The 22,028-nt window shown below is 36.0% G+C and overlaps 1 protein-coding gene across 2 annotated transcripts in view; it reads left to right on the top strand.

Moving 5' to 3' along the window:
- The window catches only part of LOC578975, a 69,624-nt gene extending 50,606 nt beyond the window's left edge, over nt 1-19,018 (top strand). The window contains exons 39-53 of one of the 2 annotated variants that reach the window (XM_030974120.1): nt 298-657; nt 1,049-1,162; nt 5,927-6,280; nt 6,436-6,619; nt 6,909-7,186; nt 7,400-7,542; nt 7,828-7,990; nt 8,262-8,285; nt 9,023-9,136; nt 11,899-12,252; nt 12,402-12,585; nt 12,929-13,206; nt 13,422-13,564; nt 14,860-15,022; nt 17,147-19,018. In XM_030974120.1, the coding sequence (XP_030829980.1) occupies nt 298-657; nt 1,049-1,162; nt 5,927-6,280; nt 6,436-6,619; nt 6,909-7,186; nt 7,400-7,542; nt 7,828-7,990; nt 8,262-8,285; nt 9,023-9,136; nt 11,899-12,252; nt 12,402-12,585; nt 12,929-13,206; nt 13,422-13,564; nt 14,860-15,022; nt 17,147-17,151 (2,861 nt within the window). In that variant the 3' untranslated portion in view covers nt 17,152-19,018. The remainder of the gene's footprint in view (nt 1-297; nt 658-1,048; nt 1,163-5,926; nt 6,281-6,435; nt 6,620-6,908; nt 7,187-7,399; nt 7,543-7,827; nt 7,991-8,261; nt 8,286-9,022; nt 9,137-11,898; nt 12,253-12,401; nt 12,586-12,928; nt 13,207-13,421; nt 13,565-14,859; nt 15,023-17,146) is intronic. The other variant, XM_030974121.1, reaches the window with a different exon arrangement.
- Nucleotides 19,019-22,028: the final 3,010 nt, after the last annotated feature.

Raw genomic sequence — 22,028 nt, 5'->3', positions numbered from 1 at the left:
ATGTAACTCAAGGTTTAAAACAAATATGGCAGACTTTGTACAAAATTTGTATTAGGCTGCAAAAGTTGAACGTTACAAATACACATTGAACCAAGCCAAGCCAACTATAATTTTTTGTTTAAGTGAAATAATTCATAACCGAATTCCTTATCGGTTTTAATAAAATCTTGCGTAATAGCTGGGATGACGAGGAAGCACCGTTACATAAATGTTGATTATTTCAATGTGTCTTACAGTTGTTAGATAAATCAAGTACCTGCATTACTCACGGTCATGATATCGCAAATCTCGTTTCAGATCTGTTCAATGGCACCGAGGTCAGCATGTTTACTTACGGTGAATCTTTGACCATTGTTTCACCTAACTATCCGGATAATTATCCCAACGACGCAAACATGAAATGGCTTGTTTCTGGACCAGAGAAATACCGGATTGTGGCAAAGTTTCACGCGTTTGATCTTGAATCTGACTATGACTTCCTTAAAGTCGGTTCCGGTTTAGATCCGCGGGTACAGTCATCGGAGTTGGGGAATCTTACCGGTTACTCGTTGCCTAATGACGTTATTTCTACTAACAATCATATGTGGTTGATATTTACATCTGACCATTCTGAAAGAAGAACAGGCTTTTGGATTGAAATCAAGGTGTTTGAGACCGGTATGTGTTCTGTCCATATGCTTTTCTCCATTCAAATGTTGAAAAAACTGCATAAAATTGTATGTGTCACTTTTTTATTGCCACATTTACTGGCGGAAAATGTATTAGAAATACATGTATAATTATGATTAGTATAATTATGGTCAGATATTGTTTCCCGACTCCAAAAAATACCTCAAATATGCTTTATTCCATTTCAAAGATATGATTTATTTGCCATTAAACAGAGATAATTAAAAGGGAAAAAATATAGTTATGCACACCCACAGGATTTGCTTTTTAAATTACATAACAATGAAGTACTTTCTATGTATTTGACCACTCAAGAAAACTCTTTGTCAACCAAGATGGTTTTACTATTGGTAATAATGATGTTTGCCATTCTATGCAGATAATTCCACTGATGAATGTGACTTCATGTGCGGTGATGGTACCTGTCTGGAATCTGATGACGTATGCGACGGAGAAAATGATTGCTCGGATTTCTCTGACGAAGATTTATGTCGTAAGTTTACATGACGTAAAGAGTCGGGAGAATACCTTTCAGCATTCAGAGCCATAACTATAGTAACTTTTCCTTGAAGTAAATTTATATCAAATTTGCTCTCGTAAAAGTTACTATTTATGCCTCTTCATTAGCTCATAGTTTTTGCTAGATCCGAGAAAGACATTGTATATCTGTTTTATATCCCTCATGAGACATTAGCATCTCACTATTACAAAGAAACATATACTGTGAGCATTCAGCAGCATAGGCCTAAATTAAATAAATAGGGAAAAAAGGTGAATGACTTACCAGATTAAAATTCCTTCTCTTTAGTTTCCAGATAAATCAAAATTCATCCAAGTCAAGTGAATTTCACAAACACAAGTTTTTAAATGCCAGAACTTCCAAGTATAAACAGCGTCGAACAATTCAATATAAAGTCTTAAAGTCAAAGCAAAACCACAAACGTTATTACATGGATGGCTTTTCCTGGTTTTACCTGTTGAAAATATTGACCGTACAGCCATGAAAATGATATTCTGGCCGTCGATCTTTAATGACGTTTATCGTTTAGGAGGCTCTGGTATTGGTGCTCCCAGTAGTGACCGTTGTGGTATTTGATCGAAAACCCGCTCCAGCTGACTATTAGTTAATGGTGGCATGTTTTCATTCTAAGGCTCAGCATGCATGTCCTCAGTGACAGTAATCTTAGATGTAGATGGTTGTCCTTCAATATTTGCACTGCCACTGGTCTTCAGGTTTGTGGGGTGGATTTCTGACAATATTTCTGACATCATTTTTGTCTTGGCTTCACTTGTGCGTGCGTAGTTCTTAATAGAACTTTCAGCTCTATGGCCAGACACCGTCATTATGTCTCGGGATGGATATCCTGCCTCGTCCAGAAGTGAGATCACTGGCGTACCTATGGAGGGGGCAGGGGGCAGGGGGCAGAGTGCCCCCCCCCCCTGACGGGCTCCAGGGGAAAAAAAGAAAAAGGGGAAAGAAAAGAAAAGAAAGGAAAGGAAAGAAAGAGAAAAAAAGAAAAGGAAAGAAAGATAAAAAAGGAAAAAAAGGAAAAGGAAAGAAAAAAGGAAGAAGAAGAGAAAAGGAAGAAAAAGGGAAAAGAAAAGGAAAGGAAAAAAATGGGGATATTAAAAAAAAAAAGACCATGGCCGTACGCACCAGGGGGGAGGCAGATTTCCTGAAAATGTAGTGTAGGCCTATACCAAATCCTTCAATTCTACATTTGAAAATGCAAAAGTACCCTCATGACCAGTTCGGTCGCTCGAACTCCCTTCACTCCTTTTGCTTTTGAGATTCTTCGAAAACTTTTAACGCATCTTTCCCCCTCCCCCACCAGAAAAATATTCCGCATATGGCCCTGAAAAATGAAGACAAATGAAAATAGGAAAATATAAGTGATATAACAAATTCGAAACTCTTCGCTGGCACGAACTGCTTGCTAGCCTATTTTGTATTAAATGTTTTCACTTGCTCGTCCCCCTGAAAAAAGAAAAGGATTGCCTAGAATACAATTGTGCCTGCCCCGACGGGCCCCGACCTGCAACCATGGCAACAATAACACACAGTGTATGTACCAAATGTTACTAAAAGAGAGTAATTCATTTTTCTCGCTCGCTACACTTTCTCGCGAATAAAATGAATAGATATTGCTTGGAAACAATTGTGCCTACCCTTGACCTGCAACAATATCATTAAAAATGGAAGAGTTTTTTCGCCCTCTCGCCAAAAAGGAATTGAATCGCGTTAAACGCGATTGCGTCCATCCTGACCTGCACCAATAAAAACTAGTTTATTCATTAATTTCTATTAAAAGAGAAATTTTTTTGCTTGCTCGCTATGCTCGCTCGCCAAAATGGAATTGACACCGCTAACGTGCCCGCCCCAACCTGCAACAACCGGTTAATAATTATGTACCAAACGTTATTTAAAGAAGTTTTGGTCTGCTCGTGCTCGCCAAAACGGAATTAACATCACCTTAGACATGATTGTGTAAGCCCTAGCTGCCCTGCAACAAAAAAAATCTGAAATTTATGAACCAATTATCATTACAAAAATTTTGCTCGCTCGCTACGCTCGCTCGCCAAAATAGAAATAACACCGCTTTTAATAATCACGTCCCTGACATGGAACAATGAACCCAAGTTTATGTACCATATTTTCCCTATAAAACAGAAGTGTTTCTTTTGCTCGCTCGCTACGCTCGCTCGCCAAAATAGAAATAACACTGCTTTAATAATCACGTCCCTGACATTGAACAATGAACCCAAGTTTTATGTACCATATTTTCCCTATAAAAGAGAAGTGATTTGTTTCGCTCGCTCGCTACGCGAGCTCGTGGAATTATGTGCCCACCACTAACCTGCTACAATATCATTAAAAAGAGAAATGATTGACATTGCCTTAAACACGATTGTGCCCGCCCCCGACCTGTAACAATGAAACAAATTTTATATAGCAATTCATTGAGAGAAAGATGTATTTTGGCTCGCTAGCTAAAATGGGTATGAAATCACCCTAAACACAATATTGTTCCCGCGCCCTGCATGGGACAATTGAACCAAGTTTAAGTGGCAATTATTAAAAAATAAGTGATTTTTTTTCTTGCTCGCTACGCTCGTTTGCAAAAAAAATGAAATTAACGTCGCTAACAAGTGAATGTTCCAACCCCCAACTTGCAACAATACCAATTTATATACCAAACGTTACTTAAAGATTTTGTTTTGCTCGCTCGCTCGCAAGAAGTGAAAATTATCATCGCCTTTTTTGTTTGTTTAGGTCGCTTGCCCCCCCCCCCCCCCTGACTGAGTACCCCAGGTACGCCACTGAGTGAGATGCTAGTAGCTCGCAGGGAATGATTTGTGTAGATTTTGCAGCTTGCTTCTTGGCAGATTTTCTTCAACATTGAGCCCAATGTATTCGTTCCAAGCGGTGCATTTGCATATACCACGAAACATCAGTTACTTTTGCTATTGATTTCAGCCTCTGCCACATCCATTTACAGTCAGTATTCAGTTTGGACAGATACATTTTGAGGCTGGTTACAGGGCAAAGTGGATTTCCCGGCAAGGAACACATCTGTCCTGCCTGGCTCTCATTATCATCATCTGCATGATTTTTGGTATGCATATTACGGAGTGTACAGTACTCACCGTCTTTTTTGTCAGCTTCATGGCGGACAAAATCTCCTGGCGTCATGTTCCTCAAATTCTCCATACCTCTGTTAGCAAAATACAGCAGGGTGTCAAGGAAAACCTTTTTTTGGAGACCATCGGCAGGGGATGAATCTAGACTTTGCATAATCATCGTCATGTCTTCCTTCGGAATGGCAGGGTGGTGTTTCAAGGCAGCTTTTCCTGTTTCTTTTAGATTTTTCACAACAGCTTTGAACGTTTTCCCACTTCTCAAAAACGAATCCTCCTTAGTAATGTCCCCATTACTTGACGCAAAAAAATGCCTTTGAAGGCTAAAACGCAAAGCCTGCATCAGTTTCTTGCTGTCACCGTTTTGATTACGAGCTCCAGCGTAGAACTGCGAAAGAAGGAGGTGTAGGGCTTCGCTATCCACAAGATCACCATCAAATTCGGCTTTTATTTCCTTACAAAAACCCGAAAGACAGAAAGTCCGTACCTGATCTGTTTCTTCGTGTTTTTGCTGTCACTTCCTTTGTAAAATTTCAACAATCTAACAGTTGAAAACGGAGATATTCGGCAGCCATTTCACCACGGTCACTACTGAAAGCAGCCATTTTGTCCAACTAAGTTTTTTTCAGCTGCTTTTCTTAATGCGCGATCCTAGCCTACGCGCACGCCGTGCCGGAACTCTCCCGGTGGCTATATGCACGTCATACCGGCTAAAGAAACTTAAGGCGGGGGATTTAGCTTGCGCGTTCGTTGCACTCCAAAAAATGAAAAAATTTAGATATCGAACGCAGAAATATCGGTGATCGGTGGAAAAGGTGGATTTCGGAATTTAGTATACTACGCAAAATCGTAAATGTTTTCACTCTCTCAAAATCAATAGTGAAAGTATCCCTTTTTCGTGCTCTGTACAATCTTAATGCAAAAAAATATACATGAGGGATATAACAGAAATTATATCCCTAATGTATAGCTGTTTGCATTGCGATTGTACAGAGCACGAAAAGGGTATAGATTAGTATTATCTACTTTTTGTAAAGTAATTTTTTGCTGCTGCCCCACTTGCGCGACTTGCGCATTGAATAAGCATAGCAAAGTAGGTTACGCGAAATGTCAAAGTCAATGTCAATGTCAAATGAGTGCGCATCGACTGTATTACATAGGCCCTACGCATGTTGTGCTTTGTAAAATCTAGCTGAAGCTAAATTACTGTCTGCAAAAATCAGTTGTTTTAATAATGTAAAATTCACTTTAAATAGACCTTATTGCCGATGTGGGTTATAAAACAAATATTAACCTCCTTTACTCGGGCAATGGATACAAACTATCATCGCCTCGGTGATGATAGTTTGCACCATTACCCTCGTAGTCGATTAATATTTGCTTACTACTAACTAATCGTCAAATTCTGTGTGTACAAAAAATTTCTTTCACTCGATGTTTTGTTATTTTCTACATGAATCCCAATTTATAGTATCGACTTCTCAAATTCTCAAAATGTAGGAAACTATGACAATCTGTTTTGTTCTATATCTATTTTGTCTCGAATCTCGAGTTTTCTGTTTATTTATGGATACAGTAGAAACTGTCTTCTTAAATAGTTATTTTTATCTTTTGACAGCCCATTGTACTGATCTCCGTTTCTCAACCTGCGAAGAAGTGCTATCCTACGATCGGACTTACTTCCCGAACCCAACAGCACAAGACCGTGATAGTGCAATCAGTTTGATTGAAGAAACGAGCATTTTGGAAGAATGCCATGAAGACTTTCTGCTCCTCTTCTGCAGTATGCTTTTTGCGGACTGCCCCCACGGAGGTCCGTCTCGACGCCCCTGCAAGGCTCTTTGTGAGGAAGTCACCGATGCCTGTCGAGAATCTTACAAAGCATTGATGGACGAAAACTGGCCGATTGATTGTAGACAACTGAGTGATGACGAAAATCTTGAGGAATCATACTGTATGGGTGGAGAAGGCGGTAAGTTGTTAGCTCGCTTTAGATTTCCTCCTCTTCAAGTCAATAGTCATGTGTTCAGAAATGTTCAGCATTGACAAGATTTGTTCTGCCTGGTAAGATCAATTGGCGATACATCTTTAATTAGCATCTTGGTCCCATGTCTTTCATTAACACAGATCTGACAGGGGAATCCGTATGCGGTACTCGCCCAGCTGTCGATGACTACCACTCTAGAATAGTGGGAGGAGTCAATGCTGATCTAGGGGAATTCCCTTGGATCGCTGCTGTTCAGATGGGAGGTTATTTCTGTGGCGGTACTTTGATAAACAACCAGTGGGTCCTGACTGCAGCTCACTGCGCGTAAGTATATTCTCAGATTTCCTGTTGCTTTTCTAAAACAATTTCTCCGTTCATTTTAAGTTATTGTTAAGAGTAGGATTGATATCTAAACATCTTTTTTACTTACCAATCACATGAATTTTATTCATGGAAGGTGTTTTCTTTGTATAAGCGTAATACAATTGAAGATAACACCAGATGACCTATGTATTTTTGTTCTTTTCATCATTGCGCCTAAGCAATTTCATGTTTCATACATCCCAACTATCTTGTAATACATTGCCTATATATTTTATTACCCAAAATGCAGAGATGGGATGCAAGCTAGTGCTTTCACCGTTACCCTTGGCATTCGTCATCTGTCCGATGGCGATGAGCATAAGGTGGTAAGAGAGGCTGACAGTGTCGTCATGCATCCGGATTATGGTGATGTCAATGGCATAGCGAATGATATCGCACTAGTCCGTCTTTCGGAACCAGTGGAGTTCAACGATTACGTAAGACCAGCTTGCCTAGCTACGATACAAAATGAGACGATGGCATACAGCAGATGTTGGATCGCAGGATGGGGTACTACGTTCTCTGGAGGTAAAGTCATTCCACAAATAAAACATATAGCTTTTACATTTCTTATCCATATTAATTCAATCACAATCTGATTAGAATTTCAATGATATATTATTTTTTCACAAACCGAGAATTGCAATTCTTGAATCGACTTAGTAAATCCAAAACCATGTGAAACACAAGAAAAATCCAGCCGGTATTAATGTGACCCGATTCTGCACTTTTTTTCGACAGGTTCTATTTCGAACGATCTTCAGAAAGCATTGGTGAATATAATCAGCCATGACATCTGTAATGGCCTTTACAGTGAATACGGTATTGTAGAAGAAGCTGAGTTGTGTGCTGGATACATCGAAGGCGGAGTGGATTCATGCCAGGTAAATTGCCATATTTCATTATGAACGAAATCAATTATTGGGTGTCCCAAATCTTTAGTAATTCTAATGTCCCACTGAACATTACGCTTCGATAGTCTTGAGGCCAGAGATTAACTTTGCGTCTACCAATTGAAAAAAATATTTTGGACTCGAAAACTTTTGCGAAAACCAATAACGTATCATAGACTTTTGGTCCTACTTACAATTTTGAAGAGTCCCTCTTACCCAAGGCAGTTGTTCTTTTACTTTTTCTTACTTTTGATAAAATATTTCTATACAACACAGGGTGACAGTGGAGGACCACTAACTTGTGAGGGTGCTGATGGTCGCTGGCATCTAGTGGGATCCACTAGTTGGGGTATAGGGTGTGCCCAGGCCAATAACCCAGGCGTTTATGCCAGGATTTCGCACTTCACAGACTGGATCAAAGACACGATGGAGTTTGACGGTAAAGTAGTCTGCGCTTGATATTTAACATTCATTTGGTGAGAAATGGATCAGCAATTTCCTTACATTGAAAGGAAGATGCGATTTTATTTCAGCTTGACCAATTTTTTTTCGATAGGAAAAACTACATTTTGATAAACAACGGCAAAAGTCAATTAACTATGAAAATATGAAGTACATACAACTGCTAAAAATATATTTTTATTTAGCATGCCTAATCATCTTTGATAAAATCATCTTGGTAATTTTGCCTCTATTTATTCTTTCTTCAGATTCGTCTATTACAGATAATGAAGGTAAGTTCAATTAGTTGTTATTTTGGAGGAGATGATATCGCTTGCCCCATTATAAAATGTCATAGCTTCTAAATATTCATAAGCGAGCGAAGCAAGCAAGTAAATATGACATTGAATAAAGTTTGTACAAATTAGGACATTTCCTTCCTCGCTGCCCGAATATGATGGTATTCAAGCAGACAGACATCTCATCATACAAATATGACGACACTCGGGCACTTCGTGCTCAACATATCGCAGTTGACATGCCGGTGAATGATTGTATTCCACAATAAACATGATAAAGGGGCTGTAGAGTTCTGTTCTGAATGTGATACCTTTAGGTGCTTTATAACCACACAAATACCGGTATGTGTTCTGTCCATATGCTTTTCTCAATTCAAATGTTAAAAAACTGCATAAAATTGTATGTGTCACTTTTCTATTGCAACATTAACTGGCGGAAATGTATTAGAAGTACGTGTATAATTATGATTAGTATAATTATGGTCAGATATTGTTTCCTGACTAAAAAAATACCTCAAATATGCTTTATTCCATTTTAAAGATATGATATATTTGCTATTAAACAGAGATAATTAAAAAAAAACATATATATCGATATACACACCTACAGGATTTGCTTTGAAATTACATAACAATGAAGTACTTTCTATGTATTTGACCACTCAAGAAAACTCTTTGTCAACTAAGATGGTTTTACTATTGGTAATAATGATGTTTGCCATTCTTTGCAGATAATTCCACTGATGAATGTGACTTCCTGTGCGGTGATGATACCTGTCTGGAATCTGATGATGTATGCAATGGAGAGAATGATTGCTCGGACTTCTCTGACGAAGATTTATGTCGTAAGTTTTCATGACGTACAGAGTTGGGAGAATAACATACAAACATACAATACCTTTCGAGGGTCTAGGAAAAACTATGAGCTGATGAAGAGGCATAAATAGTAACTTTCCCGAGAGCAAATTAATATCAAATTTACCTCGAAGAAAAGTTACTATATTCATGCCTCTGAATGCTCATAGTTTGCTAGACCCGAGTAAGACATTGTATATATGTTTTGTATCCCTCATGAGACATTAGCATCTCACTATTACAAAGAAACATGTACTGTGAGCATTCGGCAGCATAGGCCTAAATTAAATAAATAGGGAAGAAAAGGTGAATGACTTACAGATTAAAATTCCTTCTTAGTTTCCAGATAAATCGAAATTCATCCAAGTCAATTGAATTTCACAAAAACGTGTTTTTAAATGCCAGAACTCCCAAGTATAAACAGCGTCGAACAATTCAATATAAAGTCTCAAAAGTCAAAGCAAAACCACGAACGTATAGCTTTTCCTTGTTTTACTTATTGAAAATATTGACCGTTCAGCCATGAAAAGGATATTCTGGCCGTCGATCTTTAATGACGTTTATCGTTTAGGAGGCTCTGGTATTGGTGCTCCCAGTAGTGCCCGTTGTGATATTTGATCGAAAACCCGCTCCAGCTGACTATCAGTTAATGGTGGCATGTTTTCATTCTCAGGCTCGGCATGCATGTCCTCAGTGAGAGTAATCTTAGATGTAGATGGATGTCCTTCATTATTTGCACTGCCACTGGTCTTCGAGTTTGTGGGGTACATTTCTGACAATGTTTCTGACATCATCTTTTTCTTGGCTTCACTTGTGCGTGCGTAGTTCTTAGTATAACTTTTAGCTCTATGGCCAGACACCGTCATTATGTCTCGGGATGGATATCCTGCCTCGTCCAGAAGTGAGATGCTAGTAGCTTGCAGGGAATGATTTGTGTAGATTTTGCAGCCTGCTTCTTGGCAGATTTTCTTCAACATTGAGCCCAATGTATTCGTTCCAAGCGGTGCATTTGCATATACCATGAAACATTTCGGCCTCTGCCACATCCATTTACAGTCAGTATTCAGTTTGGACAGATACATTTCGAGGCTGGTTACAGGGCAAAGTGGATTTCCTGGCAAGGAACACATCTGTCCTGCCTGGCTCTCATCATCATCATCTGCATGATTTAGGCATGCATATCACGGAGTGTACAGTACTAACCGTCATTTTTGTCAGCTTCATTGAGGACAAAATCTCCTGGCGTCATGTTCCTCAAATTCTCCATACCTATGTTAGCAAAATACAGCATGGTGTCAAGGAAAACCTTCTTTTGGAGACCATCGGCAGAGGATGAATCTAGACTTTGCAGAATCATCGTCATTTCATCCTTCGGAATGGCAGAGCGGTGTTTCACAGCAGCTTTTCCTGTTGCTTTTAGATTTTTCACAACAACTTTGAACGTTTTCCCACTTCTCGAAAACGAATCCTCCTTTAATTAGTAACGTCCACATTTTATGACACCAAGAAATGCCTTTGAAGGCTAAATCGCAAAGCCTGCATCGTTTCCTTGCTGTCGCCGTTTTGATTACGAGCTCCAGCGTAGAACTGCGAGAGAAGGAGGTGTAGGGCTTCGTTATCCACAAGATCACCATCGAATTCGGCTTTTATTTCCTTACAAAAACCCGAAAGACAGAAAGTCCGTACCTGATCTGTTTCTTCGTGTTTTTGCCAGGCTGTCACCTCCTTCGTTAAATTTCAACGATTCTTCCACATCTAACAGGTGAAAACGGGTATAGACGGCAGCCATTTCACCACGGTCACTACTGGAAGCAGCCATTTTGTCGAACTAAGTTTTTTTTTTTCAGCTGCTTTTCTCAATGCGCGATCCTAGCCTACGCACACGCAGTGCCAGAACTCTCCCGATGGCTATGCACATCATACCGGCTGAAGAAAGTTAAGGCGGGGGATTTAGCTTGCGCGCTCATTAAAGAAATTTAGATATCGAACGCAGAAATATCGGTGATCGGTTGAAAAAGTGGATTCCGGAATTTACTATACTACGCTAAATAGTAAATGTTTTCACTCTCTCAAAATCAATACTGAAACTATCCCTTTTTCGTGCTCTGTACAATCTTAATGCAAACAAAATATACATAAGGAATAGAACAGATACTATTAACTAACCGTCAAATTCTGTGTGTACAAGTTCTCTTTCACTCGATTTTTTCTTATTTTCTACATGAATCCCAATTTATTGTATCGACTTCTGAAATTCTCCAAAGGAAGGAAAGTATGACAATCTGTTTGTTTTTATGGATACAGTAGCAATTATATCCCGCATACTAAGAATCTTGCAATCTAATTGGTCTAAACGAGGTCACATGATGAATGATAGAAAAAAACCTCCCTGCTTTAGGACTTTTGTACCGTAATGTTTTGCTGCTGCCCAACTTTCCCATTGAATAAGCGTAGCAAAGTAGGTTACGTGAAATGTCGATGTCAATGGCAATGTCAAATGAGCGCGCATCGACTGTATTACATGTATGCGTGTTGTGCTTTATAAAATCTAGCTGAAGCTAAACTGTCTGCAAAATCATTTCTTTAAATAGACCTTATTGCCGATGTGGGATATAAAACAAATATTAACTTCCTTCACTCGGAAAATGTACACTAACTATGCTCGCTTCGGTGATAGTTTGTACCATTACCCTCGTAGTCGATTAATATTTGCCTACTGTCTTCTTAAATAGTTATTTTTATCTTTTGACAGCCCATTGTACTGATCTCCGTTTCTCAACTTGCGAAGAACTGCTATCCTACAATCGGACATACTTCCCAAACCCAACAGCGCAAGACCGTGATAGTGCAATCAGTTTGATTGAAGAAACAAGCATTTTGGAAGAATGCCATGAAGACTTTCTGCTCCTCTTCTGCAGTATGCTTTTTGCGGACTGCCCCCACGGAGGTCCGTCTCGACGCCCCTGCAAGGCTCTTTGTGAGGAAGTCACCGATGCCTGTCGAGAATCTTACAAAGCATTGATGGACGAAGACTTGCCGATTGATTGTAGACAACTGAGTGATGACGAAAATCTTGAGGAATCATACTGTATTGGTGGAGAAGGCGGTAAGGTTCGCTTTAGATTTCCTCCTCTCCAAGTCAATAGTCATGTGTTCAGAAATGTTCATCATTGGCAAGATTTGTTCGGCCTGGTAAGATTAATTGGCGATATATCTTTAATTAGCATCTTGGTCTCATGTCTTTCATTAACACAGATCTGACAGGGGAATCCTTATGCGGTACTCGCCCAGCTGTCGATGACTACCACTCTAGAATAGTGGGAGGAGTCAATGCTGAACTAGGGGAATTCCCTTGGATCGCTTCTGTTCAGATGGGAGGCTATTTCTGTGGCGGTACTTTGATAAACAACCAATGGGTCCTGACTGCAGCTCACTGCGCGTAAGTATATTCTCAGATTTCTTGATGCTTTTCAAAAACAATTTCTCCGTTCATTTTAAGTTATTGTTAAGATTAGGATTGATATCTAAACATCTTTTTACTTACCAATCACATGAATTTTATTCATGGAAGGTTTTTTCTTTGTATAAGTGTAATAACATTTAAGATAACACCAGATGACCTATGTATTTTTGTTCTTTTCATCATTGTGCCTAAGTTATTTCATGTTTCATAATTCATGAAATATGTCATGTTCTCGTTCTTGAAAAACCCCTGATTGCTTCCCATACATCCCAACTATCTTGTAATACATTGCCTATATATTTTATTACCCAAAATACAGAGATGGGATGGAAGCTAGTGATTTCACCGTTACCCTTGGCATTCGTCATCTGTCAGATAGCCATGAGCATAAGGTGGTAAGAGAGGCTGACAGCGTCGTCATGCATCCGGATTACGGTGATATCAATGGCATAGCGAATGATATCGCACTAGTCCATCTTTCGGAACCAGTGGAATTCAACGATTACGTAAGACCAGCTTGCCTAGCTACGATACAAAATGAGACGATGGCATACAGCAGATGTTGGATCGCAGGATGGGGTACTACGTCTTCTGGAGGTAAAGTCATTCCACAAATAAAACATATTGCCTTTTACTTTTTTTATCCATATTAATTCAATTACCATCTGAATAGAATTTCAATGATAGATAATAATTTTCCCAAACCGAGAATCGCAATTTTTGTATCAACTTAATAAATCCAAAACCATGTGAGACACAAGAAAAATCAAGCCGGTATTAATATGATCCGATTCTGCACTTGTTTTCTACAGGTTTTATTTCGAATGATCTTCAGAAAGCATTGGTGAATATAATCAGCCATGACATCTGTAATGGCCTTTACGGTGAATACGGTATTGTAGAAGAAGCTGAGTTGTGTGCTGGATACATCGAAGGCGGAGTAGATTCTTGTCAGGTAAATCAAATTCCTTAAAAAAAATTTGGGTTGTATCTGTGCTCTCGGTTAATTACAATGTATAGCACATTTCAACGATTTCTTTATATATCATATTTTGATAACTTCTCCTATTTTCCTGAAATAACTTACTATAGTGCACGATACACACCCTAATTAACCTTTGGAAACCTACATCCCGCTTATTCACAATTAAACCCAACACCCCACCCCCTTCCGTTTGAAATATACGTTCGAGACCAGTGTCTCGGCTTGAATTGGGCACCCAATGGACGTGGGCAAACACAGTTTCCAAAACTAAGACATAAGAAAATGAAAAAAGCCACGTGGAATGGAATTTTGACCTTCCACTCTTGTTTTTTCCACTGAGTTATTAAGTCAAAATTGTATTTTTTCGATGTGCTTAGGATTTGTTTACAACGTTCGAATACTTTAATACCTTGCCTAGGTTTTTTAGATCAGGATATTTTTTTATTTTGTGATGCCATTCCAAGATAAAATGATACATAAGATTACATTTGTTTGTACCGCTACATTCTTCCTAGTGTTGGTATAGGTACATGTATTATTTAATTCTGCGTCCCTTATCAAAGGTAAAGTAATTAGAAATATGATTAGTACTTGGCTCATTGTAGGGCATAGTTTTTATGGACTTTCTGTTTTAATTCTTATCCATAACACCCCGGAAATTACTCGCCGTTTTAAACTTAGACACATGTACAGATTGAAAGTTGTAATATTGAAGCACCTGTTGACAAGCTTTTTTCAATGACAAACAGCAAAAATCAGTGACAAATCTGCTGATAACCAATCAGAAGCAAGGATTTTAGTAGCTTATAACACAGACTGTCATTTGTCACAGATCACAAGTTTCTTAAACGCCCCCAAGGTATTGATTTTGACGAATGTCTGGTCATAAGAGAGAAGGTCTTTTTAACGGTAACCTATATTTTTTCACATTTTAGTGAGATACAGTTCATGTGATATATATAAACATGTATATGTATTATATATACATATACATGTGTATTATATAGATTTTAAGAATCTATTACTTTGTTTTTGTAACAATTATCATATTCGCATTTTTACAGCATACTATACCACGTATAATCCTCTTGTGTTTTACAGTATGTTTCTCTCGATTCTTGAGCCCTTTGTTACTGGTAGGTACGTCGGACCATGATAGTAAGAGATAACGCTCCCTCAAACGTTATTATATTAAATTTTTAAGTTTTAATTTTCATTATGAAAGTATTACATCCAGCATGTATATAAATCCCTATACAACACAGGGTGACAGTGGAGGACCGCTTACTTGTGAGGGTGCCGATGGTCGCTGGCATCTGGTAGGATCTACCAGTTGGGGTATAGGGTGTGCCCAGGCCAATTACCCGGGAGTATATGCCAGGATTTCGAGGTACACTACCTGGATTAAGGATACCATGGACAATTTGGGTATGTAATTCCTTGTATTTTTTACATCAAACGGTGATTGTAGAACAGACAGGCCCGAAACAGATATGACTACAATAATAACACTTATAATACTATTAATGATAATAATGATGGTTAAAATTTCAGATATGTAAAGCGCACATATCTGCTTCGAATCGCATCCAAGGAGTAAAATAGATCCAGAAATGTCAGAAATGTCAATAATGCAAAGTTGCTAAAAAAAAATTAGAACCGGCAAAACGACGATCAGATATACATTTACGTACGTGTATTCTTTTATGTTTGTATGTATTAAATTATTATTGTTTCATGTATTTTATCATTATATACATTTCTTGCGTCATTTTTTCATTTTTGTATTCATCTTTTTCATTTATTGGATTATTTTATTTTTTGGTGTGGGGGGGGGGTTAGATCTTAGATCCCTGTATGACTAATGGGATCTGGCTTTAAGATTTCTGACCAAAGGTGAAAATGTTCAAATGTGCAAAGATTACTGCAGTGCACAGTGAAGGTTAATTAATTAAAATCAATAATCTTCGTACATTCTGCCCTGGAAAACAATGTCTTAGCCATACGAAGACGTTTTTTATCTTGATTTTTTACTATTTCTACTTATAAGAACCATCGTGATATTCATGATTAGTTGTAAAATGCACATTTTTGAATATATTGAAGTGTACCGTACATGAAATATTACTTTTATTTATTTATGTATTTATTTATTTATTTATTTGAAAATATTTATACAGGATGACAATATCAACCAAGGCTGTTTTTCATATTGGTCCTGTATATATACATACATGGTAAAATACAAGCAATGAAATACAAAATATCAATGAAATACAAATATCATTGAAATATGCAAAACATGAATAGATTACATGGATATTGAATAATATAACATTTTATAAAAAATAACCAGCAACTGGACACATAGATTTACATTCAAAGGTTTACCCAGAATCACAAAAAGAATGATTTGAAACAATGTAAGAAAAAACAGAACTAACAAACTTGTATTTATTAAAGTAGGGTAAAAAAAAAGATATATATATGTACACACATCCATGAAGATATTTTTGTTTTATTTTCCAAATTTTTATTGATTTTCGAAATTTTTTGTAACATTACAAAAACAACAATCATACAAGAATTAAATAATTGTATAACATTAAAAGAACAATAATCAAATACGAATCACTGTAACAATCACCAAAAAAAAAAAAAAACAATCAAACAAACAAACAAACAGACCTGATGTAAAAACTAAAAAATCAGTCTCGGGTGGTTTGAACTGTATCATTATCAAAATATAATTATGGATAATTAAAATAAATTCTCAATAGGGGACCATTTTCTATAGTGCATGTTTTCTTTGTGCTTTTGTTTAGCAATTACCAATTCTATATGTCTGATTTTGCAAATGAACGTTTCAAAACCTATGAAACTTACTACTAAATTCCTGCATTTCTGAATATAAATGTATCTCTTCAATAAGATAATTAAGTGATTTAATAATATTTTATGTGGTCCCTTCCAATCCTTTGTGAATCCAAACATCATTCTTTTCCTAGATAGATCCTCATATCTGACAGATAGCTTTAGACCAATTTTATCAACAAAAGCTCGTCTTAAATCTTCAGCAACCTTACACTCATAAAAAAGGTGTAAAGGAGTTTCAACAGAGGTCTCGCACAATGTGCAAAGTTCTGTCTGAACTTGCTTCATTTTAAATAGTCTCTCATTGGTGTATAGAATATTATGCAAAATTTTAAACTGGAAGACTCTCATCTTAACTTCTATTGTGCATTTAAATGGGAGTAGATACATTTGTGGCCAATCCTCCTCTTCTATCCCATATTTAGTGGAAAATAGGGGTTCACATCCATGAAGATATTGGTTATTTAGAACATTAATGAAAGTACAATCTTTTATAAAGGTATTTAAATGAAGAAATAGATGTAGAATTTTGTAAGTTAATAGGTAATGAGTTCCAGATAACTCCTCCTGAGTAACATTTTACTGCAGGCGTTGTCTTTATTTTATGAAGCTATGCACCTTTACTTCCTTGTTTGTAAAGTTTGTCTTATGTTTTGTCGACCTCCCATTTCTATACAGAATAAGATCCGATTGTCTATGACGGCTGAGGAAGGAAACTGATGCTTACTGGAACGTTCACAACTTACGTTTTGTTTGCTATTCGGAGCGCAACGTTAAACATGTGTGACAAATTTCTATTTGCTTCCGAAAACGGATTTGATAAAAGCAGAAACTAGCATGTTCTAATTTTATTTTTTCCGCCGATCTAAATTGATGTGTGTGTGAGAAAATTCTAAATTTGTATATATTTGCTATATACCTGCTTTTACGTCAGTATTTAAAAAGGCTTAAATTAAGTTTGACTGCAATTCTGATTTTTTAAAGATGTAAATCCATTGTATTTGTGTGGTCTTGAAATGTAATACTTCGTTTATTCACACCAATACCACTCTTCATTAAAATTTTAAAGCCCTTTAAGAATTTAACAATTCTCCGGCAGGGCGTTTTGATTTGAAGTTCAATTTTGTCAAAATGAATAAGAAAATCATTATTTAAAAAGTCAGAGTTAATGTTTAGTACAAATAAAAGCAATTTTTCAATATGGATATTTTGATATTTTTTTTGTTTTGCATGATTAGTATGTACATAATCCGTAACGTACAATTTTGTTAGTTGCTACCGATTTTTATATTGTTATCAAAGTCAATATTACGACAGGACCAATATATGGAACAATTACATTTTAAATTGAAAATAGAGCACTATGAACATGAAACGTTTTTAAACGATAGCTATAGTTTGGTACCTCTCAAAATGTGATCATAATATTAACAACAATTTTGTATTCCTAATGATGACATAAATTTTGCAAATGCCCAATTATATCACTATAAACACTTCGTACCGTGAGTGAACATTTTTTTTTTTTGATGTGATGTTTTTCTTTGATTTGAATTTTAATTGCGTGACAATCATCATTTTCTTCCTAGTGTGTTTAAAACACTTTTCGAAAGAGATTTGTAGTGGGGATTTCTTTCGAATTAATCAGATTTTATATTTTCGTATTCGAAATAAGTTTAGACCTCACGACAGGCGTCAGGCAGCTGACTTTTAAACAGCTGTAATTTTAAGATCGTAAAACTTTGCTGCAAGACGGCAAATTAATTATATGTATTCCCGGACTTCTATATATGTATTAGATTTTTCAGATTCATACATACTGGTAAACGATTGTAATTTGAATGAACAATTCCTAGAACCACATTTTTGGATATATATGAAACAACAACTGTTTAACTGCTAGTGCTACATATATTTATCCCGTATTTCAATGATAAAATGTTACAATAATAATAATAATAATAACAATAACAATAACAACGAGGGTAGCCTCATCAGTTTTCATACTGTTCTCCCTGAAGGCCTTGCACTCAAATGATTACCCCGGCTTGAGCCGAGCTGCCGTGAAAAGGTGCTCAAGCATTCAAATAATTTCTTCCTACGGGGTACTCAAGCCGCTGCTAGACTCGAACCGCGAATCATGAAATCCACAGTCCGGTTACGTGTCCCCTAGACCACAACAACTCTTGTTATTCTTAAATAAACACAAAATTCATCCGTATGGATTTGTATATCAACCCCTCTTCTGATCAGCTTAAAATCCAATACAGAACGGTTATGTATGAAAACTAAGAATTGACCTCTGTGTACATTGATAAAGTTTGATAATAAGTTAATATTGACAATATTACTGAGTAGAAGATCCAAATTATGTATGACTGTTCACTAAAAGTAGGAGACAATATTTAGAAATGAGAAAATATGAAAAACATGAATTAAACGGGATGTTCAGAATATCACTGGATTTTAAAGAAGACAATCATTGCACATGTTGAATCATCTGTCGTATTTCTATTTTCTGTAATAAAGTGTGTGATTTTAATTCTACGAGTAAGCAATGTTTATGGGTTGTTCTTTTTTCGTAATGGTATTCAGAGAGATAATTATGAAATAGATTTAGACACTATACAGACGATGAATATTGCCAGTGAGTATAGATACGAGCTTTGCCATCTATTTTAGGTTTAGGTCTAACGTTATATCTAACAAAAAAAGGTTTGCAATAAAAAGGGCGGTATAGTGAGATATATCTATTGCAGGCGCATTATGTATTTCGGGGGGAGGGGGCAGTCAATGTATTGTAGGTGATTTATTTCTACGTATCATTCTGAATAGCATCGAGGAGTCTGTCATTCAAAGAGATAAAGAAAATAATTTAATAAGATTATAAGATTATATATCAATATTAATATATAGCAACTCGGCGGACACGTATATATATGACCCTACATGGTACATTAATCGGACATCATAACAACTGGTATATTAACACTAACCCTAAATTCAAACAATATAATTAATTAAACTAATGACTAACGACGAAACCTTTTGTTTGTTGGGAGGCTTTAAAGTTGCCTCTGCCTGCAAACGTACCCAGAGGGCAGTACTTTTTATTTCAATCGTTAAAAGAACACGAAATTGTCCTGCTTATGACCATGTGTACTCAATGCCTCATTATTTTACTCCAAATGTCCGTCTAATGACGCCTTAAGTTAAATACGTACGTACGTGTGTGTGTGTGTGTGTGTGTAAACAGATATATATATATATATATTGGGGGTTCTTGCAATCATTATTTATTGCAATTTATTTTGTGGGGCAGGGGTTGACCCCAAACCCTTCTAGGAAAGCTAAAGCATACCGTGATACATACAGTTTAATACAGATACATTTGACGATTTTTGTGTTTTAAAACTCAAGAATAAAAGGTTTTGAAAACATTTCGATGTAAGTTTTAATACGTCACATTACATTCTGGAACAAATCAACTTTTTATACAGGCCTACTTGAAAAATTGGAAAATTTGGTAAGGGTATACATACATGTATGTTCTTTTAGAACCAGCCCTAGTGCTAGGCAAACTTGTCCCCACCCCCCACCCCCCCCCCCCCACCCCTCCACAAATATATCATAATAGAATACACAATTAAGGATTACTTCAATATACACAAGTTTGTACAAATACGAACAAATGTACTACACCTATCGAAATAGATTAATCAATAAAAAAAACATGAAAGTACATATTTCTACTCAAATATACCATTTCAATGAAAAGCTAAGAGAAACGAAATTAAGCAAAGTCTTCAAATATACAAATAATCTATTTACACTTACAAAAGGAAAAGTAAATGCACAGGTTGAAATTGTCTACAACTTACTCATTAATTGCAAAAGAATAATCAAACATGTTGAAATGAATAGTCATGTTCTAATCATCGTTAAATATGTGATGGTGGTTATGTGATGGTGGTTATTTTATCTGACTGCTAAGAAAGCATCAAATGATTGTAAGTAAGCAACCAGACGGCCGACGGCTTTAGGTCCTCTCCGAGGGACCTGGTAATGAGGATTAATGCCTTGGTTTCGAACCGGGGTCACCGGATTACGAGACCACTGCTCTACCGATTGAGTTATCGCGAGATATAGCAAAGTAATCATTGAAAAATTATAAATTACAAAATTATACTTCAAATTGCCATTTCAAAATGAAAAGTAAAGAGTAATGAATTATAGCAAAATCCTCAAATTTACAAATTATCCATAAACAATTACGAAAGAAGAAGTAAATACACAGTTTGACATTATCTTCAACTTACTCATTAACTAAAACAGAATAATCAAAACATGTTAAAGTAAATAGTCATGTTCTAATCATTGTTGAATCTAACAAAATTATCATTGAAAAACATAAATTACATAATTATACTCCAATATCCCATTTCAAAATGAAAAGCAAAGAGCAATGAATTATAGCAAAATCCTCAAATTTACAAATAATTCATAAACAATTACGAAAGAAGAAGTAAATACACAGTTTGACATTATCTTCAACTTACTCATTAACTAAAACAGAATAATCAAAACATGTTAAAGTAAATAGTCATGTTCTAATCATTGTTGAATCTAACAAAGTTATCATTGAAAAACATAAATTACATAATTATACTCCAATATCCCATTTCAAAATGAAAAGCAAAGAGCAATGAATTATAGTAAAATCCTCAAATTTACAAATTATCCACAAACAATTACGACAGAAAAGGTAAATACAATTAGACATTATCTACAATTTACTCATTAACTAAAACAGAATAATCAAAACATGTTAAAGTAAATAGTCATGTTCTAATCATTGTTGAATCTAACAAAATTATCATTGAAAAACATAAATTACATAATTATACTCCAATATCCCATTTCAAAATGAAAAGCAAAGAGCAATGAATTATAGCAAAATCCTCAAATTTACAAATAATTCATAAACAATTACGAAAGAAGAAGTAAATACACAGTTTGACATTATCTTCAACTTACTCATTAACTAAAACAGAATAATCAAAACATGTTAAAGTAAATAGTCATGTTCTAATCATTGTTGAATCTAACAAAGTTATCATTGAAAAACATAAATTACATAATTATACTCCAATATCCCATTTCAAAATGAAAAGCAAAGAGCAATGAATTATAGTAAAATCCTCAAATTTACAAATTATCCACAAACAATTACGACAGAAAAGGTAAATACAATTAGACATTATCTACAATTTACTCATTAATTACAAAAAAAGAAAAATCAAAACAAAAGTAAATAGTCATGTTCCAATTATCGTTAAATCCAACTAATAAGGAAAAATACCAATAAAGTAGTGTGAAAGCACACACGGTTCATCGGTGAAAAATAATATAATGTTGACATCGTGTCAAACTCTTCTTTATTATTACTTCTTTTAAATTTTGAACCTGTATCACTTAATTTATCACCTTAGAAATTTATAATAGAGGTGACTACATTCTTAATTAATGTCTGCCGTTTACCATGTACAATGGGACACCG

Source organism: Strongylocentrotus purpuratus, unplaced genomic scaffold (genome assembly GCF_000002235.5).
Source record: "Strongylocentrotus purpuratus isolate Spur 01 unplaced genomic scaffold, Spur_5.0 spur5_scaffold_7, whole genome shotgun sequence".
Classification (NCBI taxonomy): Eukaryota; Metazoa; Echinodermata; class Echinoidea; order Camarodonta; family Strongylocentrotidae; genus Strongylocentrotus; species Strongylocentrotus purpuratus.
The sequence above is the reverse complement of the archived record's forward strand: the minus strand, read 5'-3'. Positions and strand labels throughout refer to the sequence as shown.